Source organism: Colobus angolensis, unplaced genomic scaffold (genome assembly GCF_000951035.1).
Source record: "Colobus angolensis palliatus isolate OR3802 unplaced genomic scaffold, Cang.pa_1.0 Scaffold374, whole genome shotgun sequence".
Classification (NCBI taxonomy): Eukaryota; Metazoa; Chordata; class Mammalia; order Primates; family Cercopithecidae; genus Colobus; species Colobus angolensis.
The window spans coordinates 431139-451772 of record NW_012117088.1 but is presented as its reverse complement, the minus strand read 5'-3'; the positions used below and the strand labels follow the sequence as shown (position 1 = coordinate 451772).

The following is a 20634-nucleotide window of genomic DNA, read 5'->3' as shown; positions in this document are numbered from 1 at the left end:
AAAAGGCATTCAAATTTCTAAGTAGGTATGCCAGACATTTATCTCTCAACAGGACCACTTCCTATAACTATAAGCATTAAGAGCTGCAATTACCATAGATCCAACTTGTACACAGTAAGATTTATATGCAAGGGGTTTGATCCCCTTGTTTCTCTTGATCACAACCAGAAACTGCCCTGGTATGTGAATGGATCTAATAAATATTGACCTGGTAGTAGCATATATTTATAGCACTCCAAAGCAGCAAGGTAGAAAGAAATGACTTTAGTGGGAATTCCCAGTAAAAGGTTAACTGAAGTGGAAATTCCCTCTAAAAGATTCCCAGTAAAAGCAAGGAGTACTGGTATGAGGGAAACAAAACTACATGCTAAATAGTTATCCAAAGAACAAAAGACGGTTTCTGTGAACTAGCCAGGTGGGAGACAGGTTCAGGACACGGGTAAACATCACACAACAGTTAAATTCTTAAGTGGCCGCTTTTCAATTACAAGCAATCCCTATATCCCTCACATAGAACAGAAACTGTTAAAAAAATCTTTTTTTCTGTTGTTGTTAATAGCTATTGAAATTCCTCCAAGAGAATGGGCATCCACATTAAATGTTGTCCTATGATCTCAAAGAGGATATAAATGTGAATTAAAACATTCCTTACACCTTCATTACAAAAAGTCCTTTAAACATTCAAGGAAGATGCTCAGAATCTGATCACTTCCAATGAACAAAAGAAAAAACACAAAGTGCATGTAAGTAATCACACATTTACCAAACTCCAGTAGGCATTGTTACTTACTTAACTAAGATTTTTATTCACAACTGACGTAGCATGATTTTTAATTTTGACTAGGTAAGACAAGAAAAGACTGGAAAGAAAATGAGATTTCAAACTTAATTGAGGTGGTTAGGGAAAAAGACATATTTTTAATTAGCCCAGGAAATATTTTCCATTATGTCTGACAATCCATCATTTCCCCATATCAAATGTGATCTGTAGCAAATACTGTATTTTCCAAATCAATGCGAACTTTCTCCCTCTGAATGTTATTAGTTTACATTTACATCTCTAGTGTAGCACTTTTGCTGCCCTAGCTTGTGACTATGTCAACCCAAACTGTACCTTTTAGAAATTTTATCCAAAAGTCTGCCTCCTCTAAGAAAATTTTAAGAGTCATTTCCTAACATATATCCTTTGCTTAAAAATATACGCAAACTAATATTAAATTTTAACATGTGAAAAGTCAGTAAAAATAAACAAGCACAATTTTTACAGATGATTTCCCAAAGTAGGAATAAACTTTTTAGGAATTAAAACGTTACTCTCAAGTGTTTAAATGAATCAATTAAAATTACAAATGATACAAATTACCAAAAAAAAAAAAAAAAGAGAGGAAAAAAAAAAAGCCTACCCAAGAAAATGTGCTTCTTTAAGGAAAATCCTTTTCCTCTTGGACAGTGTAATAATTGTATAATAAAGTGTCACCTCTACCACAAATACAGAATTACACAATATATTTTCTCTAATGGGGAAATGAAGGATACAAGGAACAAATAAAATCACCATCGCAGCCAGTCACAGTGGCTCAAGCCTATAATCCCAGCACTCTGGGAGGCCAAAGCAGGCAGATCACTTGAGGTCAGGAGTTCCAGACCAGCCTGGCCAATATGGTGAAATCCCATCTCTACTAAAAATACAAAAACTAGCCAGGCATGGTGGCATGCGCTTGTGATCCCAGTTACTCAGGAGGCTGAGGCAGAGGTTAGCGTGAGCTGAGATCACACTACTGCACTCCAGTCTAGGCTACAGAGTGAGACTGTCTCCAAAAATAAAATAAAGTAAAATAAAATAAAATAAATCACCATTCCTTATCCAACCCCAATAAAGGCAAGACCAACTGCTCTTTATAAATGTTTTCCCACTGTTTATATTATGAAAATGACAGGAAGGAAAGATTAATTATAGTACCTCTGGGTGGCAAATCCATATCCCCTGATGTTAGTCCTATCAAGTTGGGCCTTTGTGCATGCACTCTGTGTCTATACATGGGTCTGGAAGTGTTTGTTATGCTTGGGGCTTCAGGATTGTAGCCATCTGTGTCATATGTATCTGGTAATACAAAAACTGTAATTAAAAAACAATTATAAAACTCCACTTGGTAATTTTTTAATATTGATAAGAGAAAAAGTAAACAATATAACATATTAACATATAACATGCTTTATATGTATCAAAAAGAAAATACCTTTATTTTTAAAAGTTATTAAAAAGAAATGTTTTGAAAACATTCATAACTGAGGGCTTAACGTTCATTCACCATGCCTACATAATTTTAGTGAGAAAAATAGTCCTCACAGAGCAATTCTCTCTAGACATTTTAAAATTCTTCACCTAAAACTATATTACATTATGAATATAAAAAGGGCCAAAACTGCACCTGCAGTAAAAAGAGAGGGTGGAGCAGGAGGAGGCTGGTGATGAATGCCAGTTGTTACTACAGTAGGAACAGAACTGGTTGCAGAGTTTGGAGGAGCATCCATGCCAGATGGCTGCAAAGGAGGAAGTGGAGGTGGTGGTCCTGTCAAAACCAAAGAATAAGAAATATCATCTGAAAGCAAACAAATAAAACAAGTTATTGCACATCTGAACATAATCTTCTCATTTATCAAACTATAATATCTACAAACACCAAGTTCTTACAACTGAATCAGATATCCTTTTAACACATTCCAAAGCAGGTTTGCCTTAAGCCATGAAGGCCTGCAGGCAGCTGGGTTTTACCAGTGATGTACTTAATTTACAAGGTCACTCCAAACCATAGTAACTGGCTTGGCACAGGCTACAAAATGGAGCTGTATTCCAAATGGAAGTATATTGCTATTAATTTCTATCAGGCAGTTTTGGGATTCCTTTAGATACTTTTAATTTAAGAATCTATTAAGTTTTAAAAATAGACCAAGAATGGCTAGATATACAGGCAAACAAACAGATTTACTTACCTGTAACAGGTGGGAGACTGGGTGGCAATGGACCTGGAGGTGGCACTGGGGGCCTGAGATTCACAGGTGGGGGTGTAAGAATTGGTGGAGGTGGGGGGAGTCCAGGAGGAGGTGGTCCTTCCACCACAGGAGGCTGTGCTGGGAAAGGCAGCATACCAGGAAGATTCACATCTTCTACAACCACTGGATCACTTCCATGATCGAAAGGACACATGTCTCCTCTCATACAAAAACCCTTTTCTATGGGGAAAGAATAGTTAGAAACAAATGTCAAAAGCACTGGAAATATATATTTTCTTTAAGTTAGCAAAAGTAAAGTATTTAAAAATATGAATATTATTAATATTGGACAAAAGGATAATTAACCATTTCCCGAGAGCTACTTTCTTTTCTCCAGTAATATAAATACTTGTCAAGTGAGAGTATATTTAACATACTGATACAGTTACTACGTTTATCGTCTCCAAATCTCATGCTGAAACGTGACAATCTGGCCAGGCATGGTGGCTCACGCCTGTTAATCCCAGCACTTTGGGAGGTTGAGGCAGGTGGATCACCTGAGGTCAGGAGTTCGAGACCAGCCTGACCAACATGGTGAAACCCCGTCTCTACTAAAAATACAAAAATTAGCTGGACGTGGTGGCAGGCGCCTGCAAGCCCAGCTACTAGGGAGGCTGAGGCAGGAAAATCGCTAGGACCTGGGAGACTGGCCGAGTCTCCTGGCCGAGACTGCGCCACTATACTCCAGCCTGGAGGACAGGGCGAGACTCCATCCCCTCCAAAACAGAGAGAGAAATGTGACAAATGATGTTGGCGGTCGGCCTGGTGGGAGGTGTTAGAGTCATGGGGGTAGATCCTTCATGAATAGCCTGGTGATGTTCACAAGGTAACAAGTGAGTTCGCTCTCAATTAGTTCAGAGGAACTGATTGTTTAAAAGAGCATAGCACCTCCCCCACCACCAACCCCACTCTTGCTCCCTCTTTGTTGCTCTCCCTTTGCCTTCTACCATGATTGCAAACTTCCTGAGGCCTTCACCAGATGCAGATGCTGGCACTACACTTTTTGTACAGTCTGCAGAACCATGAGCCAAAGAAACCTCTTTTCTTTATAAATTTCCCAGGCTCAGGCATTACTTCAGAGCAATGTTAAACAAACTAACACGTATATATACTAAACACACACACACACACACACACACACACACACACACACAAATAACAAGAGATATCAGACTTAAATATAATTTTTGTCATATTTTTGTCTTTAGAAATGTCCTTCATTTAAATCTCTAGCTTAAAACTAAAAAGACTGCAATTATGGCTTTACTACTACCTACAAATCTTTTACAGTAAATCCTTAAAAGTCTTCAATTCTCTTTTTTTTTTTGAGATGGAGTCTCACTCTGTCACCCAGGCTGGAGTGCAGTGGTGCGATCTTGGCTCACTGCAAGCTCCACCTCCCAGGTTCACGCCATTCTCCTGCCTCAGCCTCCTGAATAGCTGGAACAACAGGCTCCCGCCACCACGCCTGGCTAATTTGTTGTATTTTTAGCAGAGACAGGGTTGCCCACCATGTTAGCCAGAATGGTCTCAATCTCCTGACTTCATGATCCGCCTGCCTCAGCCTCCTAAAGTGCTGGGATTACAGGTATGAGCCACTGCGCCCAGCCAAAAGTCTTCAATTCTTTAATAAAATTCTTACAAAGGTGACATTTACATTTCTAGGTACATTTCTACTTATAGTCCAATAAATCACTCATTCAAAAGAAATGACTTTTGTCAACAATGTTTCAGTAGCAGATTCCCTCATAATAACTCAGTAGATATTTACTCATTTGGTAAACTCCCAAAATTTATTAAGACTTACTTGAAAATAAATATTACCTTTAAATTGATACTCAAATAATTAGTGGCAACTAATAAATGTTTCAATCATACTGAGGAATTCAGAAAGTGATTAAGGCTAATTTCCCCCTTTTCAGAGGTAAGTCTTTGAATAACTGTGTACAACATAAACACAGAATTCAGGCAGCTGGAAACGTTAATTAGATACTTCATGAAACAGCCGAAAGACTTACCATCATAGTCTCTACACCGTTTCTTTGGCATGGGTGGTCTTACGTAAGAGTTATGGTCCACCTGGTCTTCATGAAATTCAGACCAACTTTCGGTAGTGTTATTACCATGATGAGTAGGAGCAATTACCGTAATAGTGCTGCTCAAAGTAGGTACAGGGTAGTGGCCAGATGAAATACTAGGTACCGAAGAGACTGGAGTATAATTATTTTCTAATGGATCTGTTCTATCCAGGTCATATTTAGGTTTTACCAGATCCCTTTCTGCAACAAAAGATAAATGACATACAAAACTAAACTGTATTAAAAAAACAAGTCCCTGATCTAAGAAATAGTGATATTTTTATAAACATAGAAAAAAAGTTTTAAATTTTGCATAATAATCCTTTTCTTTTAAAAAATATTCAATTAATACACAATGTTAAAAGGTAACTTATTTCTTTTCAATATAACCCAAACTACAAAACCAGGTAACGCTGCTGTGTTTAATGTTTTTTCTTAGAGTTTTGTTTATAGAAAAAAGAAACTTTTTATTTTCTTCATCACAATCTTAGTATGCATAATTGCAGACTACAAAACAAAACATGCAATAAAGTACAGTTATTTTTCCTGTGATGAACATTTTGTAGTCATCCATCTGAAGTTACTACAACGGCTGTTTATTAAGATAAGAATGGATGAGCCAAAAGGAGTTCATATTAAACATGCACAAAGAAACTAACTAGACTATACATATGGTCCTCAAGAAAAAGAAAAAAAATTAAAGAGATTAGTTAAGTGAAGCAACATTCCAAGAAGCTCAGTATACCTAGATCACAGCAGCGGAAAATTTCTAAGAAAAGAGTAACAGAATACAGGGCTTATACGAAGGCCATAAATAGTATTAAGAGTAGCAAAAAAAGTTTGAGAAAAGGTGTTTTACTGAAAAGTGTTTTAAGTGTTTTACCACAATATCTTACTTTCAATAACATGTACTAGAAGAAAAATTATACATGCTGGGAATGACATGCTCTTGTAGAAATATGTATCTGAAATAAAACTTTTTAAACTTTTAAAAACAGTTTTGAAGTGTAAGTGATACATAATAAACTGAACATATTTAAATTGTAAGTTTTAATCAAGGTATACACCTCTGAAACCAATACCACAACTGAAATGATGTACATATTCATCACTTCCAAAAGAATCCTCATGCCCCTTTGTAATCTGTAATCTATCCCTCCTTTACTCCCATCTCAGGCAATGACTGGCTTTGCTCTCTGTCATCACAGATTAGTTAGCATTTTTAAAAACTTTAGGCTGGGCACACTGGCTCAGGCCTATAATCCCAGCACTTTGGGAGGCTGAGGCAGGTGGAACACCTGAGATCAGGAATCCAAGACCAGTCTGGCCAACATGGTGAAATCCCCAACATGACTCTTACTAAAAATACAAAAATTAGCCAAGCATGGTGGCACTCGCTTGTAATCCCAGCTATTCAGGAGGCTGAGGCATGATCATCGCTTGAACTCAGGAGGCAGAGGTTGTAGCAAGCTGAAACAGCACCACTGCACTCCAGCCTGGGCGACAAAGCGATACTCTGTCTCAAAAACAAAGACTAAGAAAAAAATATTTTAATATACATACATATTGTTTTCCTGCTTCTTTCACTCAGCATAATTATACTGAGATTCATCCATTTTGTTGCATGTATCAAAAGTTATTTTCATCCATGTTATGGTATGGATATACCACAACATGTTTATACATTCACCTGTTGATGGGCATTTAGGCTGTTTCTACATCTGGCTCTTACAAATGAGTCTGCTATGAACTTTGTGAACAAGTATCTGTGCGGACACAAACTTTCATTTCTTCCAGGTAAACAGTAAGAAGTAGAATAGCGGACCCATATGTTAATTTTTACATACTGCCAAAATGTTTTCCAAAGAATTCCAGCTTATCTACATTCTCACCAACACCTAACAGAATCAGTCTTTATCATTGTGGCTATCCTGTTGAACGTGTAGTGGTAACTGTGATTTTAATTTGCATGGAATAAAACTTTTAAAATAATTTTTAAAAAGCTTTCTCTTGGACCACAGAATACATCATAATAGAAAAAAATGAAGAAAACGCTGACAAAATGTTAAGCAATTTTTAAAAACACTTAAACATGGAGTTTTTCACAATAAAAAGATAACCAAAATATACATATACATGTACTATTTACCCCTGCTTCGTGTTCTGCTTCTGCTTCTAGTCCTGCTTCTATCTCTGTCTCTTTCACGAAGCCTCTCTTTACTCCAACTTCGACTTCGACTTCTGCTGTAACTGCGACTTCGCCCTCGTCTTCTATTGTACCGGTCTCTGTATGAATCTCTTCGAGGAGGGTTTCGATCATAATCTCTTTTGCGAGAACGATCATCTTTTTTCCTCTCATCACGGCTTCTAAAGAAATATATGGTCACTTTTATACAAATAATTTTTAAGTGACACAGGAAAAAGCTAATTAAATGCAAAAGTTATATTTAATTCTTGTAACATAACTTTTTATCCTACCATCAGACACTTGAAAACAACTGAGCTTAATATTTAGTACTCTAAACCCCTTTTAAATGAAAAACAATCTTTTTAAAGCCTTAACCCTTAGTCTTATACACACTGGCAACTACACAATTGAGCATCTGTAGATAAAGGCATCTATACATATGACTTACAGTACATATAGAACATATTATCCCGTACATATAGTCTCACACTTCCAGACATGTATCGCATGCATTGTATTCTAAGCGTTTTTGAAGCCTGAATGAGAAAAATAACTTAATCACACTAAAGGGAAACAGCAGGCAAAAAAAAAAAAAAGAGCCACACATTAAGATTCTACTGGACTCTGAAGTTAGGAATAAAAAGATTAGCAGCTAATATATATCAAGCACTGTTCTAAACTCACTCCCAAGATCTACAAATCTGACCTAGATTTTCATGATAGAAACAGACCTAGTTATATTTTCCTAGACCAATAAAAGAGTAGATACTACTTGTCTCTGCATAAAAGATAATCCAAGTCTAAACATTCATATAAAAGATAACTTATGTCGAAACACTGAATATGGTTCAATGAACCACTCACCTATTTTCCCTGTATCGGGAGCTTGACTGCGGAGGACTGTGATTTAGCCTTCTAGAAAACTTCTTCTCTCGCTCTTCCTCCTTAGTGATCTGATATACAAACAAACAAACAAACAAAAAAAGGTGTACAAGTTTAGTACTTATTCCACTGTTAAACAGCCTTAGATAGGGCTGGGCGCGGTGGCTCACGCCTGTAATCCCAGCACTTTGGGAGGCTGAGGCGGGTGGATTGCAAGGTCAGGAGTTCGAGGCCAACATGGTGAAATCCCGTCTCTACTGAAAATACAAAGATTAGCTGGGCGCAGTGGCGGGTGCCTGTAATCCCAGTTACTCTGGAGGTTGAGGCAGGAGAATCACTTGAACCCAGCAGGCAGAGGCTGCAGAGAGCTGAGATCGTGCCACTGCACGCTCCAGCCTGGGCGACTCTGTCTCAGAAAAAAAAAAAGCCTTAGGTAGAGACATTACTACTTTAAGACTTTATTAACATTAACATTTAATTAATATGAAAATTAGTTTATATAATGTAGAAGCAAAATCATCATCTCCTAAAAGTATCCAAACAAAGTAAATTTCTCTACTAAGTATCATTTAACTGTAATGAAATGATTACACTGGTGAGAAAACATTTCAAGCAAGTATGCTCATTTTAACATAATTAGTGGAAATCCAATTTTATTCCTCTTTCAAAAGTCTAACACATATTCGTGTTTTGGTTTCATGGATTTGGTCTGGTACCAAACACATCAAAGAAAATAGGAGAATACATTAGAACTCACCAAGTCATAAATACAGATACACACACATATACACATATATACACACATTTATATATATACTTATATATAAATATAAAAATATATATATATTTACATATACTTATGTGTATCTATATATACATTTATATATACTTATATATCAATATGTATATATACATTTCTATATATATGGGAAAACAATGTATAAGATGAAAGAGTTTTCCAATTACTCATAGCAGCATGACAGCTATATATTCCTGTTTCCTACAAGGTGCTTCCATTCACATCATATAGCTACTAGAAAGCAACCCTGGAAAATATTCTCAGTGCTACCTTCTCCAGACTATATTGTTGAGAACAATGGTCCTCAACAATAGGAACGATAGGAATCACCGTTTTTTCTAGACAATTAGAAAAAAAGGACTTAGAGGTTAAACAAATTCAGGAAATATTGTGCAAGTGGCTTCCATAAATAAGACAGGGCTCAAGATTTTGCGTTACTGAAAACCATAAGATATTCTTATGCAGGTAGTCTACGCACAGGGTACACATGTCCCAGATTATGCCAGCTGTTCCAGTATCCCTTTGATAAGACCTTCTGTCCAAATGTGCCACTTTAGGCCGGGCTAAGTGACTCACACCTGTAATCCCAGCACTTTTAAAGGCCGAGGTGGGTGGATCACTTGAGGTCAGCAGTTTAAGACCAGCCTGGCCAACATGCTGAAATCCCATCTCTACTAAAAATACAAAAATTAGCTGGGCATGGTGGCACGTAACTGTAATCCCAGGAAGGGATTACAGGAGGGATACTCGGGAGGCTGAGGGAGGAGAACTGCTTGAACCCAGGAAGCAAGAGGTTGCAGTGAGCTGCTATGGGGCCACGACACTCCAGCCTGGGCAACAGAGTAAGACTCCATCTCAAAAAAGAAATGTGCCACTTTAGATGAGAAATCAGATGGAAATACTATTAACAAACCAAACTAGGAGAAATAATCTTTAAAGCATTCTTTCAACAGTTTGCCTTTTTAAACTCAAGTACTTTTGTACTCTTTCCACCTATTCCAGTTCTCCTCCCAGACCAGACAAAAAACTGGGTACTAATACAACCCTTCTGATACACTCTTTCCCTTCTATTTACTCAATGCACTTTTGCGAGTAATCTAACAGATCACCATATTTCACAGTACATGCCCATCTGCAAACTTTTAGTATAGCCACAGCATTTTAAACGTAGATTGCCGTCTGGCATTTTGACAATTCTGAAAGATCAGGGATAAGTATCTCCCACAACTAACTGAAAAAACAGGAAGTATTATTACATCAACAGATAGTAAGACTAAAGCTTTGCTACTAACTCGATTTGGGGGAAGACTACTTCTCAAACCAAGGGACTGTGATCTACTCAAGATTTTTTGAGAATTAAAACATATATATATATATTTATATATATATTTTTTTTTTAGACGGAGTTTCACTCTTGTCACACAAGCTGGGGTACAATGGCGTGGTCTCAGTTCACTACAACCTCTGCCTCCCAGGTTCAAGCTATTCTCCTGTCTCAGCTTCCTGAGTAACTGGGATTACAGGTGACTGCCACCATGTCCGGCTAATTTTTGTATCTTTAGCAGCAATGGGGTTTCACTTGTTGGCCAAGCTGGTCTCGAACTCCTGACCTAAGGTGATTCACCTGCCTCAGTCTCCCAAAGTGCTGGGATTACAGGCGCGAGCCACCACGCCTGGCCAAAGTATAATTTTTAACAGCAAAAATCTGAAACCAACCCAAAGTTCCACCAGTAGACAAAACTTGAATAAACCATTGCATATCTCTATGTGACATAAGCAATTGCCAATACAATATCCACTGTCCCTTTCTTCCTAACAGAACCCCTATACTGTTAGGTATGAAACATGTTCAGTTATAAATTACATTTCTGGTCTTCCCAGGCAGATAAAATTGATTGGGATATTACATGTGGGTATGTGTACATGAAAATATACAAATATACATGTGTGTAAATATATTCAGATAGAGATAAAAATATATTTGAAAATTATTACATATTATATATATTTTATTGCATAATAAAATGTTTTATATATAATCTGGAAAAAGCATAAAAGGAGAAAAAAAACAAAGGCAACATCTCCTACAATCTCAAAAATGACAGCAGCTACCATTGACTGGGAACCTACCATGTGCCATGTGTGAGAAGTAAGTAAAATAATGTATGTAAAGCACCAATCAAGTGCTTTACATACATTATTTTATTTAATCCTCACAAGAATCTTTAGTATTTCCATTTCGCAACTGAGTAAAATGAGGCACAGAAAAGTAAAGTTTTCAAGGTCACAAACCAGTGATTTGTAGAACCAAAATTTTAACCAAGATTTGTGTGACCTAAAGCTAGGGCTAAATGCAGAAACATAATGGCTTAACTGCCAACAATTATTTTCACTAAAATTATAGGTTTTTTTTTTTTTTTTTTTTTTTTAGACAGGGTCTTGCTCAGTTGCCCAGGCTGCAGTGTAGTGCTTTGATCCGCACCCTCAGGCTCTGGGGCTCAAGCAGTTCTCCCACCTCAGCCCTTCAAGTAGTTGAGACTACAAGCATGCACCACTCCATCACACCAGGCTAATTTTAAAACTTTTTTCAGAGAGATGAGGTCTCACTATATTACCCAGACTGGTCTCAAACTCCTGGGCTTGAGCGATCCTCCCGCCTCAGCCTCCCAGAGTGCTGGGATGACAGGCATGAGCCACCACGCTCACCCTGGCCAAATTATAATCTTTTAACATCAAATTGAAAAGATATAAATTATTGTATGACTATTAGGGTGAAGAAAGGAGGTTATAAAATACACACAAAAATTTCAGGACCTCTTGAAGTATGAAGTCAGTTCCACTGTCCTGTGAAGGTCCTTGTATTTTACTACCTTAAAAACAGTCCCCTACTAAAATGCACGTAGGACAAAAGCAAACAGACCAATTGTCAATCTAATTATTTTCATAGAACAGATAATAAGACTCTATTTCTGTAAGACATTGTGCAGACTAAAAGCGGGCCTGACAATACTATCCTTAGAAAGCCAGCATGCTTGTAAGGCTGGCCTTTGGCTGGCTCCCGGACACTTTGATTTCTTGAGCGTTCCCATTACTCCCTGATAAGGAATGGTTCACTGTGCCTGAATTGTTTACGAAACAATATGGTCTACACTGAACATCTGCTTTCCTCCCAGGAGTCTGGAATTTTGGTACATACTAGGTAGGCGGTGCCTATGTGACCAGTTCCAAGTAAGAACGCTGGGCAGAGTTTCTAAGGAGCTTGCCTAATCCCCATGTGTTGTTACAGTTCACTGCTAGGGGAATTAAGCACATCCTGTGGAACTCTGAGGACTTTGGAAGACTGCGCTTGTTTTCCACTGGACTTGGCCTCATACACCTTTTCCATTTGCTGACTTTGCTTTGAATCCTTTTGCTGAAATAAGCCAGGGCCATGGGCATAATTACATGCAAAGTCCTATGAGTCCTCCTAGAGAAATCATTTAAACTGGGAGTGGTCCTGAGGACTCCCAACACAAAGATATAGAAGGTAAAAACTCAAGTTTAGTTATTCCTCTTATGTGTTTAAATAACCTGTAAGGTATAACACAAATCGTTACCTCTTCTTTCTTTATATCTTTTTCTTGGTGCGGGAAAAATTCTACCTTCAGGCTTCCTGATGATGGCTGCTCTGGAGGAGGTAGGTAACTCTTTGTATTCACAGCATCAAAAAGTTTTTCCACAAATATCTGTGTCTCTAAAAATAAAACCAAACACCATAGATTAAAAGACATTTGTTAAGATTAATTCTCTGCTTCCACATCTCTTATCTCTAATATAATGAAATATACCTTGACTTTTATAAATTAGAAAATATACTAGTACTGGCCGGGCATGGTGGCTCACGTCTGTAATCCCAGCACTTTGAGAGGCCAAGGCGGGCGGATCCCCTGAGGTCAGGAGTTCAAGACCAGCCTGGCCAACATGGTGAAACCCCGTCTCTACAAAAACACAAAAATTAGCCAGGCATGATGGCAGGTGCCTGTAATTCCAGATACTAGGGAGGCTGAGGCAGGACAATCACTTGAACCCAGGAGGCGGAGACTACAGTGAGCTGAGATCACGCCATTGCACTCAAGATCACGCCACTGCACTCCAGCGTGGGTGACAGAGCAAGACTCCATCTCAAAAAAAAGAAAAAAAAAGAAAGAAAATATACTAATATCAACAGCTTCCCAACCAGTGTGCCATGGCACAAGTCCTGAGGCAATACTGATTCATGCTATTTTCAAGATGGCAGGGGCTGGAATGGCCGCAGCCTCTGGGCCAGTCACTTCCAGCCATGACTAAGTTTTCTCCATGTAGCCTACTCAGTGTGGCAAACACAAACACTATCATAATCTAGACGTGGCAACGTGCAAAAAGCTGAAAAGCAATGTGCTAGTTAAGATTCAAAGTAGTTTCCTAAGCAGTATTAGCTTTAAATAATTAAGCAGTCATTTTCTTAATCTTTTAATCTACATAAGAAAAAATATCAACATGCTTTAAGAATAAGCACGTGGACATTACTGAGAGGTGGCATCCATTTTAAATAAGTTATGGATATACTCAGTAATAATATTGTTTATTTAACTTTGTTAAAATTAGGGCTTCTTACTAAGTTCCTTTAATATTCTGTGGATAAACTTATTTTAAATAACTTTATTTTTTTTGAGACGAGTCTCACTCTGTCACCCAGGCTGGAGTGCAATGATGCGATCTTGGCTTACTGCAACCTCCGCCTCCCAGGTTCAAGCAATTCTCCTGCCTCAGCCTCCCAAGTAGCCGGGACTACAAGCATCCACCATCATGCCCAGCTAATTTTTATATTTTTTGTAGAGATAGGGTTTCATCATGTTGGCCAGGCTGGTCTTGAACTACTGACCTCAGGTGATCCACCCACCTCAGCCTCTCAAAGTGCTGGGATTAGAGGCGTGAGCCACGGTGCCGAGGCTTAAATAACTTTTTAAAATATAGTAGTATTTTCAAACCAAAGATCTTACCTTTCTGAAGAAATACGTCCAGCTGATCAATACATAATGCCTTTAACTCTTTTTCACTTTTGTCTTTCTTTACCAAAGCCAGAACATATTTTGCTAGGGCAGATGGATCTGCATCACAGCTAAAGAAAAAAACCAACGTTGAAGAAAATTTAGCCAACTGCACATTCTACAAATTTCAGTTACAAACTGAATTAGTGAGAATAACAGCTCTAAGTGAGTTAATACATGTAAAAAGCACCTGGGTCACAGAGGACCTTGAAGAAATTTAAGTTCTCTTTATACTAACACTTCGTAATGCTATGTGTAGCCATTTTATTTCTTAAAAACATACCCATCAGTATATTAGTTTAAACAGCAAAAAAAAGAAAGTCTAGAAATGGATCCAAACGTACTAGGAATTCAGATTTTATAAAAGTGGCATCCAAACCAACAAAGAAGAGATAAATTATGCAATAAACGTATTGAGGCCAGGCCCAGTGACTCAATCCTGTAATGACAGCACCTTGGGAGACTGAGGCGGGCAGATCGCTTGAGCCCAGGAGTTCAAGACCAGTCTGGGCAAAATGGCAAAACCCAGTTTGTACCAAAAGAAAAAAAAAAAAAGAAAAACAAATTAGGCATGATAGTGTGCCCCTACAGTCCCAGCTACTCGGGAGGCTGAGGGGGAAGAATCATCTGAGCCCAGAAGTTCAAGGCTGCAGTGATCTGTGACCGCATCACTGCATTCCAGTCTGGGTGACAGAGTAAAACCCTGTCTCAAAAAAAGAAAAGAAAATGTATTGAGACAACTTGCCAGTTACCTTTACAAAATAAACTTGGAAACATGTTAGAGGAAAACATGTTTCCTTTAGAGTTTATTTCATCCTAGAGTTAAAAAAGATATAACATCCATATATCAAAAAAGTAATGTGATTATTAAAAAAAAAAAAAAATTAAAATGAATAGTCAACAAATGAAAAACAAGCTCAGTTTATCTCATCACAAACAGGCTAATTCCCCTAACCCACAGTGTTTTTACCAAGACCAACGTTGTAAGAGAAAAAAAAACAAAGGATATGAATAGATGCTAAACCATAAAAGAAATAAAAATGATTCCTAAACGAGTAAAAATTCACCCTCACCCATAAAAGAAATACAAATTTAAGTTACACTGAAACATTTTTCAGTTATCAGGTTGGCAAAATCCAATAAATATGAAAATGTATTCTGGTGGCAAGACTAATGAAAAAGCAATTTTAAACATGAGCTGGTGTGAGTGAACTGGTAGATGATAGAGTATTCTGGTAGTATCAAGGTCACAAATGCAAGTTACATCTATGAATTCTACAGATATACTCACGTGTTCAAAATGACATGTGTACAAGTTACTTATTGTCATACTGATTGTAAAATCAAAAACGTGCACATGTCCATTTAGAGAAGACTGGAAAAATAAACTGTATTAAAATCCACACAAAAGAATGACACGTAGCAAAAGGATACAAGAAACAGGTAATGAAGTTTTCAACCCTTAAGGAAATCTTCATATCAATTTACTAAATTTAAAATGCAAGACAGAGAAAAGGTTTGTATAGTATGTACCATTTGTGTTGGGGGAGAAGGGAGAAATCTGGCTTATATATATGTGGAAGGATAAATAAACTACGGCTATTTGAGCAGGATGATAGTACGAACTATAAGTAAAGGAGGGACAGGGTCAGAAGGGAAAGTTTTTTTTAAAAAAAATATAATAATTCTACATATTCATAGAGTACAATGTGATATTTTGATACCTGTATGCAATGTACAATGAATAAATCAGGGTAATTAGCATATCTATAACCTAAAACATTTATTTCTTTGTGTTGGGAACATTCAAAATCTTCTCTTCTAGCTATCTGAAAATATATAATAAATTAACTATAGTTACCCTACAGCGTTAAACAACACTAGAACTTACTCCTCCAATCCAGCTGTAATTTTGTATCTGTTAACCAACTTCTTCTCCCTGTCTCCTTACCACCCTTCCAGCATTCGGTAACCACTATTCTACTTTCTACTTATATGAGATCAACTTATTTAGCTTCCATATATGAGTGGTAACATACAGCATTAATCTTTCTGTGCCTGGTTTATTTCAATTAACAACATCAGGATGGAAAATGTTTAATGTCTGAACTATTTTCATCCAATTCAAAAAAATGATATAATTGTTTATAACTAAGCTAAAATTATTATTTAAGATTTTACAAGTTAGAGTAACTAACAATAAAATAATAGCAGTAGTTAATCACTAACATTTACTCAAGACCTAGTTTGTGCCATGAACTGCATTTCTAATTTTACATACTATATTGGCCTCTCACTTTACTGACAAAGAAACTGAGGTTCAGAGAAAAGCTAAGTAGACTGCCCAAGACTATATAGCAAGGAAATGAATCAAGATTTAAAACTAAATCTCATACTCCAAAGTCCACATTCTTAACCACCACACTAGACTGCCTCTTACAACGAGGTGCCAGAAACCTGACTTCCAATTTACTTTTTAAACACTCAGAGTTACAGTCACTCCCTATTCACCTGATTACTCCTTTTAAAAGTCATCCACGGCCAAGCACAGTGGTTCACACCTATAATCCCAGCACATTGGGAGGCTGAGGTGGACAGATCACGAGGTCAGGAGTTTGAGACCAGCCGGCCCAACATGGCGAAACCCCGTCTCTACTAAAAATACACAATATTAGCCAGGCGGGGTGGCGGGCGCCTATAATCCCAGCTACTCGGGAGGCTGAGGATGGAGAATTGCTTGCACATGGGAGGTGGAGGTTGCAGTGAGCGGAGATTGTGCCACTGCACTCCAGCCTAGGCGACAATAGCAAAATTCCATCTCAAAAAAATTCATCCATAATGCTTCCACCTCCCTATATCCTTAGTTGCTGCCATGACACAGTCCATGTTCACCTCTTCCTGTACTCTCTCCCCTTCATAGCTTAATTTTCAAAGACCATTATATCAAGCAGTCACTAAACAATGCCTCAACCACATATGACTCATTGTCCTCTTACCATCCTTTCATCTATCCAGCTGGCTAAAATGCCAACAGAGAATCAACCCCTCAATTTATTTAATTTCATAGCTTTGCAGCATAAAAATAATGGCTTAATTTCACACCCATAAGTGAGGGTCAGTAAATAACATTTTCCAAGGATACTGACGATACAAAAAGGTTTAACAGTAATAGCTTTAAAAGGATATAATAAAGATATTAGGAAATCACAGTAGGAAGATGACTACAAATGAGCACAGGGAAAGGATAACTTAATAGTTCATTTGAAGAAAAAGACATACATACAATGATATATTTGACACGACATCCTTCAATCTCCTTATCTGTTAGCCATTTTAACTAATAATAAATACAAAATAGAGATTCTACATGTTCTACCTAAAGTTGAAAAGCAGAATGTTAATAAAATAACTGATAGACATTAAAGTAAAGCTAGCAAATACTGCAAGACATATAGAAAACATCTCAATTCCTGTATGTTTCTGGCATATAATAGTTCTGTAAGAGTAAAACAGTAACATATGTCACTGAATCAAAAAGTACATCTTAAAGAGTGGATAGCTTTGCTTGCACAGAATTCGTACAGAGACAACAGACGGATTTTACTTATTATAAAGACCACAAAGGCAACTGATAGTGTCAGAGATAAGAGCTACTTTCTTAATGAACTAGTACAGTTCATTGTATATGCTATAAGACTCACTTGATCAACATCATTGTGGTTGTTTTACAGTACATCCTCAAATTCTTCATTCCTCTCTTTAGAAAGGTAAAGCTTAATTTCCTACCCCATGAGCATAGACTCAATTTAGTGACTTGTTTTTAACAAACAGAAGTGATGGTGTATTTGACTTCTAAGACTGGATTTTAAAAGTTACTGTGACATCTTCTTCATGCAGGCTTTCTTTCTTTCTTTCTGTCTCTTTCTCTCTCTTGTTCTACAGAAATCACCTGCTATGCCCCAAGGCAGGACACTAAAGCAGCCTTAGGGAGAACACCATGTGGCTAGTAAATGTGGCCTTCAGTCAATGGCTAGCAAGGAACTGAGGCTCTTAACCAATAGCCACATGTGAGTGAGCTTGGAAGTAGATTCTACTGTCCCAGCACAACCGTAAGACTACACGTGTGCCCAGCAGCTTGACTACAATCTCATAAAGGACACTGAGTCAGAAATATCCAGTTAACTTGCTCCCAAATTCCTGACCCACAGAAACCATAAGATAATAAATGTATGCTGTGTCACTAAGTTTCAGGGTAATTTGTCACTCAGGATTCATAGATCAACTTTTCTTATGAAGCTATTTCCATTTATTTACAAAGATTTGAAATGAGTTATGATCTATGCAACAAGAAAAAAAATCCACTTCGATGGTACAAGAGATTTTTTAAATACTTTCACTTTTTCTTTCAAAAATTTACTTCGATATACTTATTTCAACATTTTTAAACAAGGAGATTTAAGACTTTCACTTTTTCTTTCAAAAATTTACTTCCATATACTTATTTCAACATTTTTAAATACAATGATTTATGATATACTAAATTTTTGTTTTATCATATAATCAGCATGGGAATACTCAGATCTATGATGAAATAAGGATGAAGAACTGGAATAACAACCTTTTGATGTATCTCGAGATATACTTACATCTGGCCATCTGGTAAAACTGTATGAGACCAAGAAACAGATATCCTGAATAAGCACAATCAACCAGACATCAACCAAACTAGACATCAAGCTAAACCTATTTCAATTTACTGGAAATCATTATGATACATAATACTATTACTGTGTTTTATTGAACTGCTGTAAATAAATTCAGTCTACACTGAGTCTAAATGCTGTAATTTAATATTGGTTTGGGTGTCATGGTGAATTTTCAACTTATTAGTGGTTTTTCCAGTAACTTACCTGTCATTTTTCAATTCTCTCAACGAAATACCAAATCTATTTCATTTTCACACCATTATTTTTTAAATAGGACATTTTAAAAATGAATTAAAATGTTAGCAGCTAAAAATCTAGAGGAAGCCTTTCATGATTTTTAAAATTATTATGGTCTATAAACCAGTTTGATAAAACAGCAAGACAGAATTTCAGAAGAATCTCTGCTCAACATCTTCTGTAGAAGCAATCTGAACGGAAACAAAAACCATTAGCCACAACAAATAAACTACCACATACAGTTCTAAATCCTCGAAACAATCTGAAAGGCAGATGACTTTTTAACATGTGTTAAGAGTTCAAATTACATAGAAGCAGGGGTTAAAATTTCACATTTAATGGCAAAACAACTGAATTTGCATTTAGGAGGCAATTTTCCTTAAGTCCCACAAGAAGTTCCATTTTTACCTCAATATTTTTGAAAACAAAAAGCTGAGTAAAAAATATAGACCACAGAAATTTATAGTAATATACTGAAATGTTATATATCAGGAACAGAAAGGCAAAATGTATGTTCTCTTTCTATTCGTCTTAAGTGTTATATTATCTGAACATCTAGTAATGATGTTATGCAAAGTCAATTAAATATTCAAATTACCTAACTATATTCATATAGCAAACTATTTTTAAAAATTATCTCCATGGCTAGCAAGATTGTTCCAGGAACTTTACTATACCAGTTGCCACTGCTGATAAAAGGTTTGTAACTTGAATGATCTATATCTTGTCAGAGCTAGACTTTTCTTTACCCCTGCTATACTGCTAGCATCCTGAAAATATGTGAAAGAAAAAGTAGAGCTGAAATTACCTTACAGATCAAGGAAAAAAAGAATCAAGTTTTGAAAAGTACTTCTTAGCTCCCACAAACAACAAAATCTGCCAATAAAGTAGGATTCTGACCATCAAGTGCTCCAACTGCAATTACTCTTCTGCGTGTGTTGGGGCTGGTGAGGGGACAGAATACAAACAAAAGCAAAAACTACAAAACAAGGCATGAGATGTGACTTAACAATAGCATTTGTAGAAGGCAAATAGAAGGTGAACAACTTAAGTACTTTAATAAATGGCTAAGTTAAAGGAAATGAAAGTGTGAAATGGCTGGGAGGAAACACAAACTCTAAATATGCAATAAACAGAAAACTGAGAACTGGACAGGAAAGAGTGCTGCTCTCTATGCAGTAGAGTGTTAGTGCTTTCAGTTCTAGGTGCCACCTTTATAAATGCATAAACAAACTCAAACAGGTTCTTAGAAAATGACCAAGATGGTACATGGATGTCATTATTAGATGGTTTTCTAGGGATTCTCAGCCTAGAGAACTGAAATGTCAGAAAGAACTTGTTAAGTCTTCAAATAATTGAAAGGTTATCACAAGGAAAAAGGATTACATTTGTCCAATATATCCTCCAAGGAACGTAACTGAAGCTAGTAAGCAGAAGCAGCCAAACAGGTTTTGGCTTAAAATACAGACTTTTTTTTTTTTTTTTTAAGTGTTATACTAGGCTGGAGGCAGTGGCTCACGTCTATAATCCTAGTACACTTTGTGAGGCTGAGGCAAGTGGATGACCTGAGGTCAGGAGTTCGAGACCAGCCTGGCCAATATGGTGAAACCCCGTCTCTACTAAAAAT

The 20634-nt window shown here is 37.0% G+C and overlaps 1 protein-coding gene across 1 annotated transcript in view; it reads right to left on the bottom strand.

The window, feature by feature from the left end:
• Positions 1–20634, bottom strand: part of RBM26 (RNA binding motif protein 26) — a 95167-nt gene that overhangs the window by 51996 nt on the left and 22537 nt on the right. The window contains exons 2-9 of the mRNA XM_011953837.1: positions 14017–14135; positions 12595–12731; positions 8182–8270; positions 7279–7496; positions 5070–5330; positions 2992–3231; positions 2430–2600; positions 1961–2116 (exon numbers count right to left, since the gene is read on the bottom strand). Coding sequence (XP_011809227.1) covers positions 1961–2116; positions 2430–2600; positions 2992–3231; positions 5070–5330; positions 7279–7496; positions 8182–8270; positions 12595–12731; positions 14017–14135 — 1391 coding nt within the window. The remainder of the gene's footprint in view (positions 1–1960; positions 2117–2429; positions 2601–2991; positions 3232–5069; positions 5331–7278; positions 7497–8181; positions 8271–12594; positions 12732–14016; positions 14136–20634) is intronic.